Source organism: Mustela nigripes, chromosome 3 (genome assembly GCF_022355385.1).
Source record: "Mustela nigripes isolate SB6536 chromosome 3, MUSNIG.SB6536, whole genome shotgun sequence".
NCBI classification, from domain to species: domain Eukaryota; kingdom Metazoa; phylum Chordata; class Mammalia; order Carnivora; family Mustelidae; genus Mustela; species Mustela nigripes.
Window position 1 is genome coordinate 39,128,941 of NC_081559.1, and position 21,754 is coordinate 39,150,694.

The window sequence follows — 21,754 nt, forward strand, 5'->3', positions numbered from 1 at the left end:
AAAACTAAATTGGGGCACCTGGATGGCTCAGCTGGTTAAGCCTCTACCTGCCTGGGGAGGAATCTGCTTCTCCCTCTCCCTCTGCTATTCTTCCCCTGCTTTGTGCTCTCTCTCTCATGCTCTCTCAAATAAATAAATAAATAAAATAAAAAAAAAATCAAGTCAACAGATTATTGAGAAGATAAAATCAGAATGCCATATATCAAAATTTGGGGATATGAATACAGCCATACTCAGAAACAAAAATTAAGTTACAAATTTAGAAAAGGTACAGGGAATTGTTAACAAAACCAATATAAATAACATTACTAAGTAAAAAATATACAAGCACAAATAGATCAGAAAATAGCAAAACAGAGGAATTAATTAAGAGCCTGTGTCCTGGTACCATAAAAAAGGGAAAAACATTACAGAAGTAGATAAACTTCTGCCCCTTGCAAATCTGAATGTACTTCGTTGGCCAACAGTTCTTGGCTCCCAAGCTGTTTCTGGAGAGGGCCACCCACACAGGAAGGTGTACATGAGGACCCAAACTCCCAGCTCTCCGAAGTGACTGACGAACAATGTGATGTCAGAATCAGGAAGAATCAGGAAGGATGGAGGTGCCTGAGAGAGAAACACCTCCCAGCCTCAGTCTATAAACTATCAGGCACCAGCAGGAAAGGGAGCGAGGAAGGGAGAAGGTGGGGTATTTCTCCCTGTTTTGGGGACATGTCCTACCCCACCATAGGACAACTCCTCCACCCAGCTCCAACTCAGGGACAGCTTCTCCTTTCCTCCCAGGGGAGGAACTGGCCACCCCCTGGCTCCTCGGGGGCACCTGTCCACACCTCTGCGATGGAGTAGTCCCTTCTTCCTTTGAACTGTTCGAGTCAAATTCCATTTCTGATGTGACGTTGACTGTGGCTCCCTTCCCACTTACATGGTCCCTAAGAGAGGGTCAGGCTCCTTAGTCTGCCCCTTTCCAGGCTCTGAGTCTCTCCGATTACCCTCAGAGCACCCCGGCTCCCATGTAGTCCCTTTCGGACCACCCCTTTGGGGTCATGGCTGTCACGTGAGGACCTACCACGTCTTGGATGCATGGAGTAGGGGTGGTGGACTCCTGGAACCATGAGCCTGGCCGAGGACCTGGAGAGGCTGCCTCCCTAGAGCTCCCATCACCTCCACGGCAGGTGCAGTGATGGTATATCTCTGGAACCAATCCTCCCACGTGGTCCTGGCTGTCGTGGCCGCCCCGCATGGGACAGAAGCTGCGGGTTCCCCAGGCAGCTTTGGAGGCGAGGTGCTTGTGGAGATGGGGGAGACCAAGACCCAGACAAGAGGATTGGAAACTCTTGGGTAATACCACCTGGGGAAATCTCTGAAGGTTTCAAAACTTGTCCCATTATTTATGGAATATTTGTCTATCCTTCCTGGCTTTTCAGCAGAAATTCCTGCCAGGATGACATGTCCTTGTCACTGCTGTGGAAGCAGCCATAGCATTTCAGGTTTGGATAGCCAAGGAGGACAGGCTGTCTAACAACATCCTCACCCAACAGACCAAGGAACTGCCTTCCAGCTGGTGGGGACAGAAGCTGACAACTGAGTTGTGCGTGCTATTTGTGGACTAATTAGTGGGTGAGGGCTACTTGGTAGGAAAACATGTGTACTTGGGCTTGGGGTTACCAGCATCCTAGATCCTGTCCAACCTTTAGCTGGAAGACTCCCTGAATCCCAGAATTCTCCCTGCTTGAGTCTTTGGGCTCAGGGGAGAGGTATGTACCTCGCCACCAGCAAAGCCCACAATGTACCTGTTGCCTTCTTGTTCTCCCTGCTTCTGCAGCCCCCCTCTGGATCCCCTGCCATGGGGTCGGCAGACAGCACAGCAAACCAAGGCACTGGTGAGGCCTGAGTACTGGAACACCTCACCCTCATTGACACGTTCTGAGTTCTGAGCTGCAGAGGTGGGGTGAGACCGAGGAAGCCAGCCATGCCCTCGAATAGCAGCACCCCACTCCCCAGGCAGAGGTGGAAGTTGAGGGGGTGGTGGGAAGGTCCCTAACCTTCTGAAGCTGGAACCTATCTTAAAAACAGTTTTCTCACCTGGACAAGGTCACTGGGTTGTCCTGAGAGCCTGCAGCAGCAGAGAAGGAAGGATGGAGTTCAGAGGCCTGTTCAGATCAAAGGCTGGGTGCCCTGGTCTCCTTGCCCACATGCCGGTTTTCCAGGGCAACAACTCAGCCAGGTCTGCCGACCTGTGACGTCAGGGCCATGCTGTCTCAGTTCCCCTGAGCAGGGTTGTCATATATATCCCCAGCTGACATAACCAGCCCCAAAGTTTCTTTTCGTCCCTGCTCTCACCAAATAGGGGACAGAAGACAGATGGTAGGGGTCACTATGTCGAGGATGAGATGAGATGACCTTGGAGTTATTTGATTTTCTGGCAGGTTTCAGGCCAAGAGATTCTAAATATTCATGTCACAGTCAGGCTGCCCAGGACAGAGGCATAACTGCTGGCAGCTTCACATGACGAGACACACCATGACCACCGGCAAAGCAAGCGGACTGTGCGGACACAGAAGCTCACACCTCCTCGCTCTCTGAGGACTTCGGCCTCTGTCCCTGTTGACCATGACATTCACTCTGAGATCAAATGACCCACCTTTTGCGTTTGTGCACGAACGTTCACACGGTAACCTGGCCAATTCTGCAACCTACACAGAAACCCGAATCTCTCCAAACAGGAGGGAAGTTTCCAGTCTTTCCCTCCTCTCCTAACAGAGAGAAGATGGAGTAGAATTAGAGGACCCTCAGTCAGCTAAATTCCATCTTAGTTTAATTCACAGCTTCTGACTTCTCAGCTGTGAAGAGCTCTGAGCAGAGCCTCCCGACCTGGCCAAACTGGTCAGAATCACCAGAGACAAAATGTATGTGGCGAGTGCTATCCCCCCCACCCTGGGGGCTCAGATTCAGTCAATCAGGGACTGGTAGGGTAAGGAGTCTTTACTTTTAACAAGATCCCCAGGATCTTTTTTTTTTTTTTTTAAGATTTTAGTTATTTATTTGAGAGAGAGGGAGGAGAGAGAGAGAGAGCATGAGTGGATAGGGGAAGACGGAGAGGGAGAAGAAGCAGGCTCCCCACTGAGCAGGGAACCCAACATGGGGCTTGATCCCAGGACCCTGGGATCATGACCTGAGCTGAAGGCAGACATTTAACCTACCGAGGAGCCACCCAGCCTCCCCAAGATCCCCAGGGCATTCTGATACAAACAAATCCAGAACTGGGAGGCTGGTTGAACCCACAGCGGGACGGAAGAAAGGCAAAAGCCTTCTCTTCACATTCCCTCTCTTCCTCACTCTAATATCTTAAAAAAACAAATGCGGTAAGTAAATAAAGACAGTTTTCAAGATGTTCATGGAATGACTTTTTTTTTTTTTACATTTTTCCACTAGTTAAGACAAAAACATTACAATGATTGACTTCTTTCATTTAGTTACATAAATAAAATTTTTATAAATATCTCTTTATAAACAATATAAATAGCTTTACAACATAAATACATTTATGCATGACATGAATTTACAAACAGCAACGTTTTACAGCTGGTTTTGTCAGTCTCTTCAAAACTGCCCCTTGTCATCACGATCGTGCAGGTGTGTGTGTTGCATGTATATAATATATATATATAATATATAACTTTTTATTTTTCATTTTCAAAAAACAGACAAACAATAAAATCATACCCCCCTTCCCAAATAATAATAAAACAGCTGGTGTTGTGTATTCCCAGTACCAGGAAAAAAATAAAAAAGAAAAGAAAGAAAGAAAGAAATGTAAAAGCCACATTATGTTGGAGGGGTTTCCAGATGGCTGATGACCAAGAATGACCTCAGCAAAACGGAGCAAGTTCCCGATCCTGAAACACAGAGGGGATATGGGACACTTAGCTGAGAAAGCCCAACCTGCAGGACAGTCCCTTTTCCACGGCAGTGGGAAGCAGCGTCCCACCTGGACTGACTGGGGGGGGGTGGGAAGGGGCTCCCCTCTGGCCCTCCCCTCACCTCCTGCTGTGTCTTTGGCTCTTCCTGCCCCAGGACAGGTGGACGGAGGATGTCTTCCAGCCCTCCTCCCCCTCAGTGTCCCTGCAGGCCTGGCCCATGGCACTGGGTGAGGCACAGGAAGGGGAGGAGAGTAACAATGCTCTCGTCCCTTTTTTTTTGCTCTGACACAAACCCTCCTCGGGGTGCTTTCTGTGTCTGTGTGACAGCAGAGGAAAGGGGAAGACAAACATCTGAGGAGTTGGGAGTTCTGGGCTCGAATCCCAACTCTGACATGAACTTCCTGGATGGCCCAGGATAGCTTTGAGTATCGCTTTCCTCACCCATAAAATGGGATAATAGCCACCTCCCAGGGCCGGCTTTAAGATTCAACAGGGGGCCACACTTTGGGCATTGGCCGAGTGTCTGGGTCACAGCTGCCCCTCATTAAATAGCACTTCCTTCTCCAGCTCTCTGCACCTCACAAAGGGTCCCCATTGGACGCAGAGGAAACGGAGTCTCACGCCAGCCCTGGGACAAAGAATGGTCATACTGGGTTCGCTGGGTTGAGAGTTGAGTCCTTTGTTGAGGGTTCTACCAGGTCTCTGCTAATGGGCGTGTGGGTGCTGTGTGGCCCGAGGAAGGAGTCGCCCTGAGACGGTGCCCTCCCAGAGGACAGCACACACAGAGGGACCCTGGGTCTTGGTGAACTGTCCCTCACCTCCCGTCTCTGGGTGTCTCATGTGTTTAAACAGATGATAGATATCTGTGATGTCCCTGGGGCTCCTGGGCAAGGTGTTCATTCAGGCATCGGCCACACTCCGTCTCTGTCATTAGAATTTTATAATCAAGACTATAACCATCAGCGACAGTCATTATGGTGGCTGCTTAGAGTCAAAGTCAACTCCTGAGTGAAGAAGTGGTCATAGCCTGGGACGAGTTTTCATTGATATGAAAAATCTAAGCTGTCTCTCTCTTTGAAGCTGAGATAGTAGGCTGCCCTGGTCACCTCCGCTAGGAGGCTGCCGGTGGCAGGAAGGATGCTGTCTTTTTGTGACAGCTGTGGCGTGAGGCTGGGGCTGGGAAGGTTAAGGTGAGGAAGGTGGCTGTTCAGCTAAAGGACAGAACTTCTGGGGGGTTGACAAATCTCCCTGGTCAAAGGGGCTGAGACGTCCTAGCAAACTGCCTCCTCCCCAGCTCCTCCCCACCCGCTGGACAATCACTTGGCACCCTGAGACGGCAATGCCCAAAGCCAAGGACCCTACTGGAATGTGCCTGCCAGACACTTTCCAGGCCCCCTTCCTCATCTTGTCTCCCGCTAACCTGTTGAGTAACATTTGTTTAGATTCTAAAGCTTGAGGTTGGTGCTTAGATCGCAGAGTAAACTGAAATTATGAGGCCTGTGGCTCCATCACTTCATTGTTAAGACAGGGCAGAGGAGAGCAAAGCCATGACAATGGACGCCACTACAGGCCAGAATCGCCTCTTCCTGGGCAGGGGTGAGTCAAGAACTCAGATAAATGAAGCCCCTGCAGAAATGGGGGGGAGGGGCACACAGTCAAGTCTGGCTGTATGGATGAGAAACCCTGCTAAAGCCCAAAGCGGATGGGAGAGGGGTGCCCCTAAGCTGGGGGGAGGGGCATGTTTCTCTGGTCATTGACAAACATTTTTCGGAGCCTCTTTGGGGGTGGCATGTGTTTCAGATCACCTTAGGCTAGCACTTGGCCCTGAAGTTGCTCATGAGTTCATCTGGGGGAGCTAAGTAGGTTTCCAAGCAACTACAGCTTAGGTGGAAAAGGTTTCTGTGTTGTCAAAAAGGCTGGAGAGCTTCAAAGAGGGGTGCTCTCTTTGCCCTCTGGGGGAAGACAGTGTGGATGCTGACAAGGCCTTTTGGGTAAGAGAGCCGCCTCCCCGTGGTCTCCGAGGGGGACAGACAGCTGTGCAATCCAGATTGGTAGCAGCCAGGCCGCTGGAAAAGGCTGGAGACCAAAAAGAGATCCTAAAGCACCTGAATGTCAACTTCAGAGGTGGGCTCTGTTTCTGGGTAAGAACTGGTAGCCAGCAGGATGGGACAGGAGAGGGGAGGCGGGGAGGACCTTTGCAACACTGCCAGGAGGCAGCACCCGGCAGGGGCAGAAGGGAGCACGGGGGTTTCCAGCCCTGGTAGAGGGTGAGGAGGCCACACCAGAAACTGGGGTCCCGAGCATGGTGGAGGCAGGGAGACAGTGAGGAGCTCAGTTTGGGACATGTTTAGGTCCAGTTTGGGGGGGGATTTATTTTAGTCTTTTTCCCTGCCCTGAAATAATGCCACAAACACTGATTTTCCATGCGGAAATCTCTCAGGCAGCAAGCAGCATCAGCACCCTGGACAGACCGGTCTGCTCACAGCCAGGGCTTAGAGATGGAAGAAGGGTCAGAAAGCCCTGGGGCAGAAGGGGATCCTGGTGATGCGGACAGAGGGCTATTCTCTCTATTGTGAAGGGGTGAGTATTTCTCCAGATATGCCCAAGTTCAACTGGGGAAGCAGTCCTGACCTGCAGGCTGCCTGATGCCTGGGCACCAGGATACCAAAGGCTGGTAGATAAACTTACCCTCTGCTTGTGTGTATGCCCTCCCTTTTCTGCTCCCACAAACCCACCATCTCCCCTTGATACCCTCAAATGGCCAATGGAGACCAGTTCTGCTGGTTGGCTTATGGTTTGGAGGTGGACATGACCCCACCAAGTTGTCTCTGCCTCTCTAAAGGAACTAAGGTGGGTTCATCCGTGTTGGGCCATTTCTGACCTTCCCAAAGACCGCTTTATCCCTCGCTTTCTTCATCTGTAAAATGGGATGGTAAATGGGGTTGGGGGCAAATGCCTCGCACACACACTCGTTCTCGTACCGGGATCGCCTGGCTCTCCTCCAAAGGTCGATTGGGAGGCGGAACGATCCCAACGCCAGGGCATCAGAGAGGAACTGGCCTGCGGGCGGGGGTTCAGGCTGGGTTCTGGGGGACGCCGCGGGGGAGCTAGGTGTGCACAAGCTCCCGGAGGCCAGGGTTGGTGGTACTCACCGCCGCCAGGGGTCGCCGCACTAACATCCCAAGCCGCTCATGGAGCCGATCCGGTCCAGCTTGAGGCCGAAGCAGCCCTTGGACAAGCCCTTCTTGTTGCCTCCTTTGTATTTGCGCGCGTTGGGGTGCTCATGCAGAAGGCGGGCCCACGCCGCCCGCGACTTGGTGTCCACGCGCAGGTCGCGGAGCAGTCGCGACCGGTCGCCCTTGAGGTTGGCGCCGCCGCCCCCGGGAGTTTTGTCCCCCTTCTTCTGACTGCCTCCCGCAGCCTGGGGCTCCGCCAGCTCCTCCCCCGGCGGAGTTCGCGGGACCTGTCCGAGGGAAAGGGCGGGCAGGTGAAGGGACGCCCGGCGGCAGCGCGAGGTACTTTGCGGGACCCCTGATGCTCCAGCCCGAAGCGCCCGCCAGCGCGTTTTGTCCCTTCGGAGCCCTGAGCGCGCCCCCACAGCTTCCGGACAGCTCGGCGCGGCATCCACCTGCCACGCAGCCGCCGTTGTACGCTCCTTCGGGGAGCCCCTTGCCCTCCCGTCTTTAGTCCCTGCCGGACTGGCCACACTGGGGCAGGAGCTGCGCATCTGTCGACATTCCCGAGGCTGGGGACGTAGACCCCCCAAGTTGGTTTGGAGGGCTCCCCGGCTCTCACCCTCGCACAGCTCAGAGAAGAGGGCCATCTTCCCGCCCTCTGCTCCGTCTTGTGCGCCGCGTCCTCCTATGCCCCCGGCCCTCCCATGGCCCCTCACAGTCCCGATGTCCGTGCAACAGCACCCACCTTCGGCGGTGCCCCGGGCTTGGCTTCAGAGGGCCGGAGCGAGAGTAGCGTGAGCAGCAGGGCGCAGGCCAGCAGCTGGGAGAGGTGCATGGTGCTGGTGGGGTCGAGGGGCGCAGACCGGCGGCAGCGAGGGCGCACGGGGTACCGCGGGCAGGCAGGCAGGCGAGCGCGGAGCAGGCTAGCCGGGCTGCGGTGTGGGCGCGAGTCCCAGTGTTGCGCGGCGCCGGCTGGGTGCGCTCTGAGCCCGCGGCTCCGCTCGCGCCTTTATAATCCAACCTGCCGCTGATGTCATCCTCCCGCCCACCCCGCCGCCCGGGCCAATGGCACGCGCGCCGAGGGCCCAGAGGGGGCCGCGGGGGCTCCCCACTGCCCCCACCTACATTCCACCCCCGAGGGATCCCGCGGATCCGCCAGCTCTCTCCCGCCGCACTCGAGGCTGCAAGGCGGCGCGCACAGGGAACTCCATTTGCAGCGAGCGCATGCCAGGCATGGCAAGCGTTGGTGCTCCCGGTGCCCTGGACACACGCTTGGACCTCAACGCATGCCCTCTCCCTAGAAGAGATCAGTTTCCCTTTTTGCAGGTGCAAAGACAGGCTCAGAGGAACTAAGTCACTTGCCCAAAGCCACACAGCCGGAAAGTTGGCCCAGCCGGAAATCCACGCAGATCTGTCTTGTTGCCAAACTCTTCCCTGGGTACCAGACAGGCACAGGCCTGGTACTGTGGCTCCACCTTTCACCTACTCGGAAGTTCAGATCGCACCGACGTCTTTAAGTTAGGAAGGCAGAGGATGGGGCGGAGGTCTGGGCGGGAGGCTCAGGAAGAGCGAGGTTTGCCCGGGGGCCGCAGGGGGGAGCGCAAGTCCTACACCGGAGAGTGCAAGCTTTTCGCTTGTGTCGGAGAGTGACTCGCGAACGAGATGGGCTAAGAGGGCAGGCGCAAGATACTAGTGCTGGGGCGTGTGTGCGGTAGCATTCTGTCCTGTTCTGGGGCTGTAAGTTCGCGTTCAGCCTGGGTCCGCCGCCCAGAACCGCCCAAGGTCTGACCAGGCAGATGGCTTCCGTGTGCACTCAGGGGTGTGCGCCAGGGCCTGTCTGCACCTATACGAGGAACCGCAGCGCGAGCAGGGAGCAGGTTCGCTGCCATGTCCTATGCACCTGCACGGGCTGGGGAGGGAGCTTCACCCAGCCTGGAACCCAGTATGGCTTCCGAAAACTGTGGCAGGCGGTTGCCTTCATTTTTTTTCAGGCTTATATAGGTCGGTGTCAAAGCTGTCAGGACAAAGTCACCTATACCAGCTGCTCACAACCCCCTCTCCTGGGGCAGGGTGTCTTGGTGCCTTGGGCTCAGAGGAGTCCTTTGAGGATGGGCCGTGGGGGCAGAGAGCCAGGAGCCTCAAGAATTAAGTGGGGTGCAGAAATGTATGATTCCATTGCCCCCTCAGCAGGATTCTGCTGGAGAGCACACAACAGGGGCCTGGAGGTGGTCCCGAAGCTCGAGGACCAGAGCCAGAGGTAGGTGCCTGGATGAGCTATTTCAGGAAGAGGAAGCTCTGTCCCAGGTGAAGGGCAGTGGTCTTCAAGAAGGGCAGGGGGAATCAGGTGCCACGTGGGTACTTCCCACAGCTGGCCTGGGCCTAGATGCAGGAAGCATTGGCACAACTGTCCTTTCAGGCTCTCTCCTTCCCATCTGGCACTGCAGACCCACGGAGTCCAAGGTCCCTTTGAGTTGGAAATAACCTGCACCCAAGGTCTGAGTTTGGGGTAGCGTAATTTCTGAGCCTGGAAGAGGATTCAGACATTGATAGGGCATCCTTTGGGAATCCTGGTGAGTTGATTCCCACTTCCATGCAACCCCCCCCCCCCATTGCTGCTCCATGATAACACCCATAGAGTGGCACTGCTCTTTCATTTGAGGAGCAAGAAGGGGGAAAGAGAGAGGGATTTCTGGGTGGGCGATGAAGGTCTTCTCTCCTCTATGCCTACTGATCAGAGGAGAATATTACCAATCTGGAACTTCTCTGGATTTGCTTTATTTACACATTTTTAAAGAGCTGGGCAGAATTGACTAGGACCAGGCATGGGGCTCATTTCCAGGGGACAACAGCTACCTCTGAAACCTCTTATTAAGGACAGGTTGGAAGCTTCTGGTGCGCAATGGTTACCTCCTTCTGTCTCAATATCTGTAGGCTGGTTCTTCTTGTCTTTTGTATGTCTTGGATGTACTTGGTGACAGCTGTACTAAGTCTCCCCTTTCTTTGAGCTTTGAGACTAAATTAAATAAACCAACCTCACCCAACCCCGCCCCATGTGGGCAGACTCTCAGACTCTACTTCCCCTCTTAGGAAGCAGGATCTTCTGGTGAGCTCCCAGCACTGACCACTGGGCTATGGTCATTTGCTGCAGACCAGATCCTGGGACGGTCACCTTGTGGAGTGAGGCTTCCCTGGGGCAGGCCAGGGAGCCGCTGCTGCTTAGCTGGGGCCTGGAAGGTGGGATGGATAGCAGTTCCAGGACTAGGCTAGAGGAACCTTCAGGAAAGGAGGTAGTCAGCGGGTCATTCCCTTGGGTTCCTCCCACAGTGAAATGCAGAGGAAGCTCCCTCCTTCCTGGGTCAAGAATGGGGACTCAGCGGGGCGCCTGGGTGGCTCAGTGGTTTAAGCCTCTGCCTTCGGCTCAGGTCATGATCCCAGGATCCTAGGATGGAGCCCCACATTGGGCTCTCTGCTCAGCAGGGAGCCTGCTTCCCCCCTCTCTCCACCTGCCTCTCTGCCTACTTGTGATCTCTCTCTGTCTATCAAATAAATAAATAAAAATCTTAAAAAAAAAAAAAAAAAGAATGGGGACTCAGGTTCCTCCTTTCTGCTTTTCCCTCCTAAGGTCTACCTTTTCTGCTCTGGCCCCAGGGGGCCAGGCCTGGGAAAGCTGGACCCACTGAGCAGCGGAACAGGAGCTGTTTGCGGCCTTTTATTGAATGCTCAGTGTGAAAACCCCTCCTGATGGCGAGAGAGAAAAGGCCACTCAGAGGTCTGGCAGTTCTGTAGGGAATCCTGCCGCGTATCACTTATCCACCCACTGATTCCCCAGGTATCCACTGAGCACCGGGGAAGCCTGCGGGGTCCCATCCCCGCAGAGAAGGACCCCTGGAAACAGTCACTAGCTTTATAGGCAGAAAAGGACATGGTGGGGAGGGAGGGCAGCATCCCCTCTCCCCCAACTTGGGCTAGCAGGAAGGGCTTCCTGGAAAGAAAAAGTCTGCGCTAAACGAAGAAAGGACCTGGCAGGCAGGAGGAGAGGCCTTGGCTCCCTGTGGGCTAACTGTGGAGCACACCCAGGCTTAGTGGGGTGCAGTATAGGAAAAACAAACAAGGAGCGGCCTCCCCAAAGGGTGAGTCCTTGAAACGGAAGGAAGTGGGAGGGGAGCCCCTAGGTGTTGCAGAGCCCTGCCTACTTAACCTCTGGGAAAGTGGGGGCTTCAAATCCAGAGGAAGCAGGCTTGGGACCCTGGCAAGTCAGCAGAGGTAGGTTTTGGAGGCATTCGTAATAAAGAGGGGGAAGGGCTTGTCTGGCAAGGGTGAAAGCCTATTGTGCTCTGGAGGGTGGGGAGGAAAAGCAAGTTTGGGGGCGGAGGCAGGCATGAAAGATGAGGCGGAGGGAGAGTGGTCAGTTGGGGGGGGGGTGGATAGAGAGGGAACAGGAACTGGGGAAAGTCAGAGTCAGGCTGAAGTGTGCCAAACACTAAGCATCTGAGAGTCACGCTGCTGGGACCCTCTTCTCCCTCCTGGACCTCTGAAAGGTGGGGACATGGAGAGAAAAGACTCCCATTTCCCTTTTTCTCCTCCATGAAGGCGAGGGCACTTCCTTGGGACAGCTGGTGTCTGCTTGGCTAGCAAGACCCTTTGGAACATGAAGAGGGCCTTGATCAGTATTCCCCGGGTGAGAAAGGTGTGCGGAAGGGCTTCTCTGAGGCTGGGGACAGGGTAGTTAAGACGAGATTGCCCAGCTCTCCACCCAAGAGGTGGGAACCCGCTCTCTGTGGAACAGCGCCCCCTCCCGGCACTGGGGCAAAGGGGGAGGCTTCTCAGGCTCCCAGAGGAAGGGAGGAATCCTCAGCAGCCCATCTGTTTTCTCTGCGATTATTTCATCCCAGGGGCCTCCTTCCAGCTGCATAACTTCCCAGAGAGGACACTGAACAGGCGGTGAGCAGATCTTACTGAGGCCGGGCAGGGAAACTTCAGCGGGACCTTGGCCAGGTCCCATCACTGCTCTGGGCCTTCAGTTTCACCACCTGTAATTGTGAAGAATCTGTGCTTGCCTCCTGGATGGGGTGGCGGGGAGGGGGTGGGGAGGGCAGAGTGAATCCGGAGGCCTGACAAGAGGCTTCCAACCCCTAGACAAAGGCGGGATGAGCAGCTGGGGCAGCAGAGGAATCTGAATGTCACGGCACAAACACTCCCCCCGGGGAAGGGGGGAGACCCTGGGCCTCTGAGACTCCCCCAGGACTGCTTGGTGGTGGAGACCCACAGTGGACATAGAGACCAAAGCTTGGCCGGGTCTACTTGGGCTTGGTGCCTCCTCTAGGAGTCCTCCACCTACAGGGCCTGGCCTTAAGACAGGAGCTAGAGGCCAAGGAAGTGTTATCCATCCGTCCTTGGCCAGAAATTCCAGGAAAGCTTAACCTAATGGTGCCATGAGGTCTTTGTCTGACCCCAGGACACCCCCACCTGATGAGCCAGCTGCCCTCCTTCTTCTTTCCCAGGGGCTCTGCCAGCACCTGCTCCAGATGGCCTCCAACCCTGCTGTCCTACGCAAGCCTATGACGTCAGAGTTTATCCCTCCTTTTATTTATTTATTTTTTTCTTTTCCAAAAGTAAAAGACAGGGTTGATGGAGAGCCACAATAGATAGGCTCAGTTCCCTGGGGGGAACAACTGCTCCCCATGTGGGTTTGAACAGGCAGGCAAGGGAGCAGAGGCTAAAGCCTAATTCCTGAGAAAGTGAGCAGGGAGTTTATGGCAAGGGCCCTTCTGAGCCAAAGATGGTTCGGTATCCTAGGTCTTAAATTGGTACCTGTTGTCTCGGAGAAGCCAGCCCCCACAGAATGCTCTTAGTCACACCCAATGGCTACCGTCCTGGGTCGGGGTACTGACACAGTGTTATCATAAATGTTGGTGGCCAGGAGCAACGTGGAAAGCCTCATCAGACCCACTCTGCCGCCTGACTGGTCCTGGATGAGCTGTTTCCAAGCCTTCTCAGACTGCCCAATACCCTTTGATAAATCCCTCTTCTACTTTACTCAGCCAATCTGTTTCTGTTGCTTTCAGGTAAGTTCCCTGAATGATCCCCAGGGCAACCCTTGCCCTCGGTGCCCACTGCTTGACTCCAACACTTCATTCCTGGAATAACCATCTGCCAGAGCTCCATAACTCCCCCAGTCAGCCCCTCATGGGAGGGTGAGGTTATCTGGGGTTCTTGGTCATGAACCTTCAGAGATAGATAGAAGGACAAAGGGGACAACGTGTAGAGAAGCACAATTAGGAGGGACTAGAGTAGTTCCTCTATGGAAATAGTGGAGGGGGTCATCAGGACAATGTTTAATGACTGGGTCAAGGCCGACTGTGCAGGGCATGTTGTCTTAGAAAATCATGCCGTGAAGTATTTTGTGGGATGATTAAAACTATCACCCTGATTCTATAGAATCAGACAGCTCCTGATCTTAGCTCACAGCCTGGTGGGGGAGTGTTCCTTTCAGTAAAATGAATGTGACATATGCTCATATGTATTACTAAATGAAGCAAATATTTCTAACTTCAGCACCTTCTTACCCCATTAAATCCAAATGTGTTTCTCAGGCAGAATAGGTTTCATGGAGCAAAGAGAAACACAGCGTGGTGAGTGATGTGCTATGAGCAAATCCGGAAAGCGGGCAGCAAGTGGGCCAGAAGTGGAGGGTGGAAGGGCTGGGAGACAGGGTTTCAGAGAAGAGTGTCCAGATCGAGCCCAGGCAGTGGGATCTGACCCCTTCCTTCTCCCCTCGGAGAGAACTTGAACTCAGAGGGATCGAGCACCGTGCTCTGGACATCCTGGCCGCATAGCTCCAGGTGCTAGGCCCTGCATGGGTCTTGGCAATGCCCCCTTCTGCTTGTCCCCTTAAGTTTCCATCTCTCTAGGACTGGCTCAGCAGCACAGTGGTCAGACTAGGGTGGCATGGCTGAGACGGCTCCCAAGAACCTTTTGGAAGTGAGCCTCATGGAGAAGGATATGTGACCATCAGGACTGGTTTCTGAGGCCTGCGGAGGCAGGAGAGCCTCCAAGGCAGGCTTGTTTCTGGCAGAAGAGCCTGGCAGGCTCGGAAACAATGTGGGATGGCCTGGGAATCTTCTGGTGTGATGATCCTGCTGAGTGCCGGGGCTCTCCCTGGGCCTGTTGGTTCCCGTAGACTTCTCTTCTGGATCGACACAGTCAACAGGGGCCCACCCAGCCACAGAATCTCACACCCTTCATGCCACCATGAGCCTGTCACTGTCACAGTCTTAATGCTATCCTCTGTCCGCTTCTTGAGGAACTCCTATGTCCACCTCAGTAGTTCCAGTTTCTTGCATACTGCCTGCCCCACAGTAGGTGCTTAATAAATGCACAGGGATTTAAGGCCAGCAGCACTGGGCTAGGCCTTGCGGGGGAGGGAGGGCAGATAGCAGTCAGCCCACTGGCTCTGTGACCTGCCTGCCGCCATGCACCGGGCTCAACAGGCGGCTCAGGTCTCCAGAGTGAGCTGGCTGGCCTCCAGTGAGTCATGGGGCTCGGGCTTGGGAGCAAGCGCCCCTGCTTCCCGCGAGAACATCTGCTGAGACGAACAGCTGTCTCCACCCTGTGCCGAGTGGGCTCCCGTGGGAATGTGTTCTGTTTGGCAGAGAAACGGACACAGCTCTTCTCCCCTTCATGGCCGTTTTCTAGATGGGGGAGGGTGCTCACAGTTCTGGGGCCTTTGTCACATCTGTCAGCGGCCGTTTCTTTGGAACCACACCGTCCCCTCTTCCCATTCGTTTCTGGGAGGTCTGGAAAGGAGTGGGCCAGATGGGTTGGGAACGTTGTGGTCATGGGTCTGGGAGATGGAGAGCTCTATAGTGTCAGGAAACCAGGCCTCTCGGGTGGCCAGCGTGTGTCAGGTGGTGTGAGGCAGGAGCTGGCTGGGATGGGTTTGAACAGTGCCAGGGGTGACACAAGGAGAGGGGTGTTCATCCACTTCTCAGCTGTCCCCAAGAGAAAGGCCACAGGGACCCCCCTTGGATTCCCAGCAGCAGGAGGCCAGGCACCCAGGGGTCCCTCGTGGACAAGACTGAATGTGTGAATCACCTCTCCTGCAGCTGAGAAACCTTCCCTCACACGCCCTGGGCAGACAGAGCATTCATTTTTACCTCCAGGTGGGGATCATCACAACTGACGGACTCCCCTCCCCCAGCATTTCCTCAGGCTGCCACACACCTGGGAGGCAGTGAGGGGCTCAGGGTCACTGCTGAGTCTGGAACCCAGACAGAAACAAGACAGTGGCTCAGACATGGGCAGGGCCTGGAGTCCAGGGGGTCTGCCTGGTCCCCATGCCTGAGTAGTTCCCAGAGCAAGGCGAGGCTGGGACACAGGCCGGGGCTGGGGTGGCAGAGCCCCGTCCAGCTCCCAGACTTCTGCTGAGCTCACACAATTCCTTGTTGTGTGTGGAACCGCAGAGTGGGAGTCGGGACGGCTCGATGTCTCTTGGAGGCATAGGGCAGAGGCAGGAGGCTGGGAAAGGAGCTGCCCCTGGCAGTTATCTGACCCCAGGAGGACTTGCCCAGGACTATGAGCTCATGGGCACAAGCACAGAGCTGGGTGGTGACAGGAAAGGAATGGCAAATGTTCGCTGGAGACCTGGAGGCGTGGGGCTTTCACATGAGCTCATGCGATAAGACGCTCCCCGGGCCTTGCCAGGCCAGGACCCTGCGGGCAGCTGTGCCCCACAGGACGAGCCCCTGCTGGGGGCCCCCCTGCCAGCCTCTGCCCTCTTCACACATGCTCTCACTTGCTTGGAAACCTCGGACTGGGGCTCGGAAACTAGCCTCAAGATGGCCTTGGCTGTGTCGAGCTTAATTTGGGTGGAGTGACGAATGTTCTTTGTTTTAATCAACTTTGTGCATGAGGGTGTATAGAATAATTACCCAGTGTTACAGAGCAAGAACAACAGAAATGTCGACTGTATCAAAATGTTTAAATGCCTTCACCAACATAACATGATCTGCCTGTTACTTTCCGAAGTTTTCAGATTGTCCAAAATGTGTGCCTAGGTGAAATCTAAGTGTACCTAATATCTTGTGATTGACCTTTTTATGCAATGTGATTTTTTTAAAAAAAGATTTTATTTACTGGGGCTCCTGGGTGGCTCAGTGGGTTAAAGCCTCTGCCTTTGGCTCGGGTTATGATCCCAGGGTCCTGGGATCGAGCCCCACATGGGGCTCTCTGCTCAGCGGGGAGTCTGCTTCCCCCTCTCCCTGCCTGCCTCTCTGCCTACTTGTGATCTCTCTCTTTGTGTCAAATAAATAAGTAAAATCTTAAAAAAAAAAGATTTTATTTATTATTTATTTGACAGACAGAGATCACAAGTAGTCAGGAGATGGGCAGAGAGAGAGGAAGGGAAGCAGGCTCCCTGCTGAGCAGAGAGCCCCATGCGGGACTCGATCCCAGGACCCTGGGATCATGACCTGAGCCAAAGGCAGAGGCTTTAACCCACTGAGCCACCCAGGTGCCCCTGCAATGCGATTTTGTATAATTTTTTCCATCTATCTGCATGGTCTGCAATATAATCATCCATAGTTAGGATTTGGGGTGCTTAAGTACTGTGTATATATATACAAATTACACAGGTAAAAACATCTCCATGCAAGTAGAATTTTTCCCCTCCCTCCCTTCCTCCATTGGTTCCGTCCTTCCTTCTTCCTTCCTTCTACCTCTACCCTCTCTTCTCTCTCTCCCTGACTCTCTTCTCCTTCCTTCCTTCCTTCCATCAGAGGAATTGCCATGTGGAGGATCTGATGATGAGAGCTCTCTGTGTCTAGTGACTCTGTGCCAGCCCTGGGTCAGCAGTACATTCTGGTGACTTCTCTTCTCAGTCCTCTGCGAATCCTGCAGCTTGATTGCATTTGCCCAAGAGCCTCCAAGTGGCTTTAAGTCGTCTTCCTCTAATTTCTAAGGGCTTTCAATAAGACTTTTATCAGCTTATTAAATATCTTGATATTATTATTTTTTTAGACACTCTAGAGTGTTCTCCACTCCGTTGCTTTTCTTTAAATCTGAATTTATATTCAGACGTTTACAAATTTAAAAAATGTATTCTGGTCTCATTGCCTCCCATACTTCCCTTTAATTACATGCTTGGACAGTTCCTTCACTTGGAGCTTTCTCCCCAGGGGCATCTGTCCCAGAGATCCCCCACTGTGTCCCTAGCACCCAGACTGGAAAAATCTACTGCAGGGGCTCAAAGTGCATACCATGAAGTGGTTTTGGTGCTTGTGAATTGGGTCTTTTTACCTACATCAGGCAGGAAAACAGATAGGAAACTGAGCTTAGAGAGTAAGTATTTGAGTAAGCACCTTGGATAGGAGTGAAACCCAGAATTCTGTCTGCTCTGAAACCCACACTCGGTCTTGACACCCATATGTCAGTAGGTTGAGTGAGCCTATGTTTTTCTATTCTTCTGTTGTGGGTTTTTTTTTTTAATGGCTCTATGTGTGCATGCATGTGAAGATTTAACTTTAACCCGTCTGGAATGTTCTGTAGTAAATGTTATGAGTAAGGATTCGTTATTCACCTGACCTTATTATCCATTTCCCGTATGAATGTAGAGAGAATTACTTCTGTCATCGTTTTACAGTTTTCACTTGCTTTGTTATATATTACATTAAAATATATTTGTTCTGTATAACCCATCTCTATATTTGTTCATATCTGTTCCACCATAAAGTTTTGACAACTGCTATGTATGTTCTATAGACTCGTCGGTATTCTCCTGGTCTTGCCCTAAAGTGAAAAAAAAAAGTTCCTGAATAGTTGTTTTTCTATATAAATGTGGTTATTACTTTATAAACTTTTATAAGATTAATTTTAATGTTAATTGGTTGTATTTTACTTTGATATGAAATATTCTTATGGGTTTTTATTTTATTTTTTATTTCAAGTTTTTATTTAAATTCTAGTTAACATATATGGTAAAATTGGATTCAGGTGTAGAATTCCTTATAAATATATAATTTTATTGCATTGTGGTCTGAGACTAAAACTTATATTTCTGGGACTTGGATTTTACTGGGATTTTCATTGTACTTGAATGTATATGTATTTTTTTTTTTTAAAGTAGGTTTCACCCTATGCTTGGAGCCCAATGTGGGGCTTGAACTTGAAACCCTGAGATCAAGACCTAGCTGAGATCAAGAGCCAGACACTTAACTGAGTGAACCATCCAGGTGCCTCTGAATATATATTATTTTTGTAAATATTTCATGGGAACTTAAACATAAGGCTATTCTTTGTAAGTACAGAGTATAGTATGTAAGCCCCTTGTTATTTGATCAGTGATGTTTCAGTACTCATTTGCCATGACTGTTTGCGCTGTCCCGTATAATAGCCCCTTCTCTGGGGAACTCTCCTCTACTCCCTGTGGTTTTATTAAGGTATGCCAGTCTCAGTGACACATTTCTCTGATCATCAATGCAGGCATGTGGTTCAGATCTCACCAGGTCCAGGCCTCTGAACCTGTCCATGGCAGAAACCCAACTCAACCTACCAAGGACTTTATCATTTGCAACACTGGGAAGTCTAGGGAGGGGGATGCTAGTAGCTGATCCATTCTCTCCCACTGCAGGGGATTTCTCTCCACGTGTCAGGGAATGGAAGTGAGGCGGAGATGCCCTCAGATTTCTTCCTCTAGTGTCTAGACAGGATCTTACAGAAGGACTAACTGGGACTGGTCCTGTTTCATTTGTGTCCCCAGTCGTTGTGGCCAAGAAGATGGTTTTTCATGGGTTGGCCAGTGTTAGCTCAAGTGCTCTTGTCTGGGACCTAGAGGTGGGGTATAGAGATTGGCAGCCTCAGACAGCCCCGGGGAATGAGGACAGAATGGGTCTCCAAAGGAAATCTGGTAACTGTTACCAAAGGGAGAAGAGAAAGGAGTCTTGGGAACGGAAGAACAACAATTGTCTATAATAGGTGGCATCCCTCCAGCCACATGATGGATTCAAGGATCAGCATGTGACCCAGCCAAGCCCAGGGATTTTTTTTTTCCCTCACCTGGAACTGACAGGAAAGAGATGTCTTTCCTGTTGTGCATAAGGTGGCCAGCCTAGAGCTGCTCATGGGCATTGTCTCTGGGTTCTGTCACTAAAGCTGGTTAAACCCAGGGAAGTACCAGAGGGAGTCAACCTTTCCACAGAAAGCAGTTTGGTACCTTCCAGCTCAGGGGCTGCAGGGGACCGACTTCCCAGGGGCCCATTCCCCTAAGTAGGTCCCGGACATTGTAATATTATTTAAAAATATGAAAGTTTTTATTTTATTCTACCTCTTTAAAAATGAAAATGTTTTTTTTTTCCTGAGTACTACATAACCTGCTTTTCATTACCAAGTTAATGTGTCAAAGGATTCCAGACTCAGTGACATTTCACGGTGCGTTTAACGTGGCTTCTCACACGTCCCACACCACAAAGTGCAACACAAAGTTGTACAACCACCAAGATACAACAGGGGGTGGAAAGTGAAGAAGCAGAACACAAAGTCAGTCTGTGAGTGTGGATAATAATTTTTATATAGTCAAACCCTTCATTCTAAAATGCCCAGTGTAGAGCCCAATGTGTGGCTTGAACTCACAACTCTGAGATCAAGACCTGAGCTGAGATCAAGAGTCAGATGCTTAACCAACCAAGTGAACCAGGTGCCCCATAACCCATTGTATTTTTTATGGTTTTTTGCTTTTGTATCCTTTTTAGAAAGACCCGCCCCTTTACTTCCCAAGATTAAATAAACATCGCCTATTTTTTCCTCCAGTACTTTTATGGAACTTTGTATGTGTACATTTTTATAACTGGGATTTACAAAGGTGTGAGGGAGAGTCAGCTTTATTTTTTTTAACAGGAAAAAATTTAAAGCAGGTGTTACCAATCACCACAATCATTAAAGCAACTGTGGCTTGCTGCTGGGAGTCATGAGTAACCAGCTTATCCAGAAAACGATATGAAGTTATTCAAACACAACTTAATGAGAAGGAAGGGCAGAATCCAACAGCTTTATCCTACCCAATCTTATCTCTGATCACTGACTCCCTTTCTAACCGAAACAGCCTGGATCAGGAATCTGTAGGGTTAAGGCATCAACCTTAGATCTGTGTCAAGAACGGGGCTTCTCCCGGAGTATATGAGGCTCAGACCCTCAGTGATTCTGTCCCTGGAGCTCAAGGTCATGGAGAGGGCAACAAACAGTCCTATGCACCTAATATCTCTTCACAGAATATTGAGGAGGACAGGGGAGCTCTGGGTGGACAAGTGAGAGAGCTCACAGAGGTCCAAACTTGGGTGGATTTGCTCTGCCATTCTAATGTACCAGAAAGGCTACGTCTTTCTATTTTTTAAAAAAGATTTTATTTATTTATTTGAGAAAGAGAGAATGTAGAGAGAGAGAGAGAGCATGAGAAGGGGGTGGGCCAGAGGGAGAAGCAGACTCCCTGCCAAGCAGGGAGCCTGATGCGGGACTCAATCCCAGGACTCCAGGATCATGATCTGAGCCGAAGGCAGTTGCTTAACCAACTAAGCCACCCAGATACCCTTTTCTATTTTTCTAAGTCAGATTAAACGTGGCTCAGTCTTCAGCTGCCTTATTGAAAGGATGGCCAATTTCATCATTTTGGGGCACCACTTCTCTGCTGAGGATTCCCCAAGAGTCCTGGGAGGGCAGTGAGAGTTGGGTTTGTGGCAACTCAGAGGGTTTAACTGGGAGAACTTAGACGACGCATGCTGTGACGTCATCCACACGCAGGTTGTATCTTTCCACCTCTTTGTTCGACCATAAAGCCAAGGTCGGCATGACCGTAAAGCAGGTTCAGGATTCCAGACTCAGTGACATTTCACGGTGCGTTTAACGTGGCTTCTCACACGTCCCACACCACAAAGTGCAACACAAAGTTGTACAACCACCAAGATACAACAGGGGGTGGAAAGTGAAGAAGCAGAACACAAAGTCAGTCTGTGAGTGTGCACTTGACATGGAGCCCCTGTCCTGTCTGTGTTGGCTCTTGGCATGTGCTGTTTGTTATGTTCAAGACGTGGAAGATCTCTGTTCTGTTCAGAGGTCGATCAGGCAGAGCCTGACGTGGTCAGATGTGAAGGGTCAGCATCTTGAAAGTCTGACACAGTTTGCTGCAAAAATCATCCCATTTTAAAGGAGTTTAATTAATCAGTCTCAGGCCTTGGCAGACCTTCTCTGGTCCTGCTGGTTATCAGTTCTGGGTGCCAGCAGCCTGTGCTGGTTTCTGCGGAATCTGGTCTTGGCCACATCGCCCTTGGCTGCCCGCATCACCTCCAGACACCAGCCGCCGCTGACACAAGTCACTCCATTTTGCTTTCCACAGCTACGCACAAGGTAAAAGGAACTAAGGGGGTGATTGAGAGCTGGGAGCATGAAAGGTGGGCCTTTCAATAGTACTTTTAACCACTGAAAACTGCCACTGCCAGAACCCTGGCCAAGCAGGACAGAGAATAATCAGAATGGGTTGGGGGGTGAGGAAGTACATGGAGAATAACCAGGATAGATAATATGGGTGTTCTGAAAGGAGCCTGTGGTCACACTGGTGTTTCTTTTCCTTCCTTCCTTCCTTCCTTCCTTCCTTCCTTCCTTCCTTCCTTCCTTCCT

The 21,754-nt window shown here is 51.8% G+C and overlaps 1 protein-coding gene across 1 annotated transcript; it reads right to left on the reverse strand.

The window, feature by feature from the left end:
• Positions 1–3,799: 3,799 nt before the first annotated feature.
• NPPC (natriuretic peptide C) lies at positions 3,800–8,128 on the reverse strand. Its single transcript, XM_059392713.1, has 3 exons — positions 7,842–8,128; positions 7,073–7,383; positions 3,800–3,896 (listed from the first exon to the last, which is right to left on the reverse strand). Exons 1-2 carry the CDS (start codon positions 7,929–7,931, stop codon positions 7,093–7,095), a joined length of 381 nt encoding a protein of 126 aa, XP_059248696.1. The 5' UTR covers positions 7,932–8,128; the 3' UTR covers positions 3,800–3,896; positions 7,073–7,092.
• Between the last annotated feature and the right edge of the window lie 13,626 nt (positions 8,129–21,754).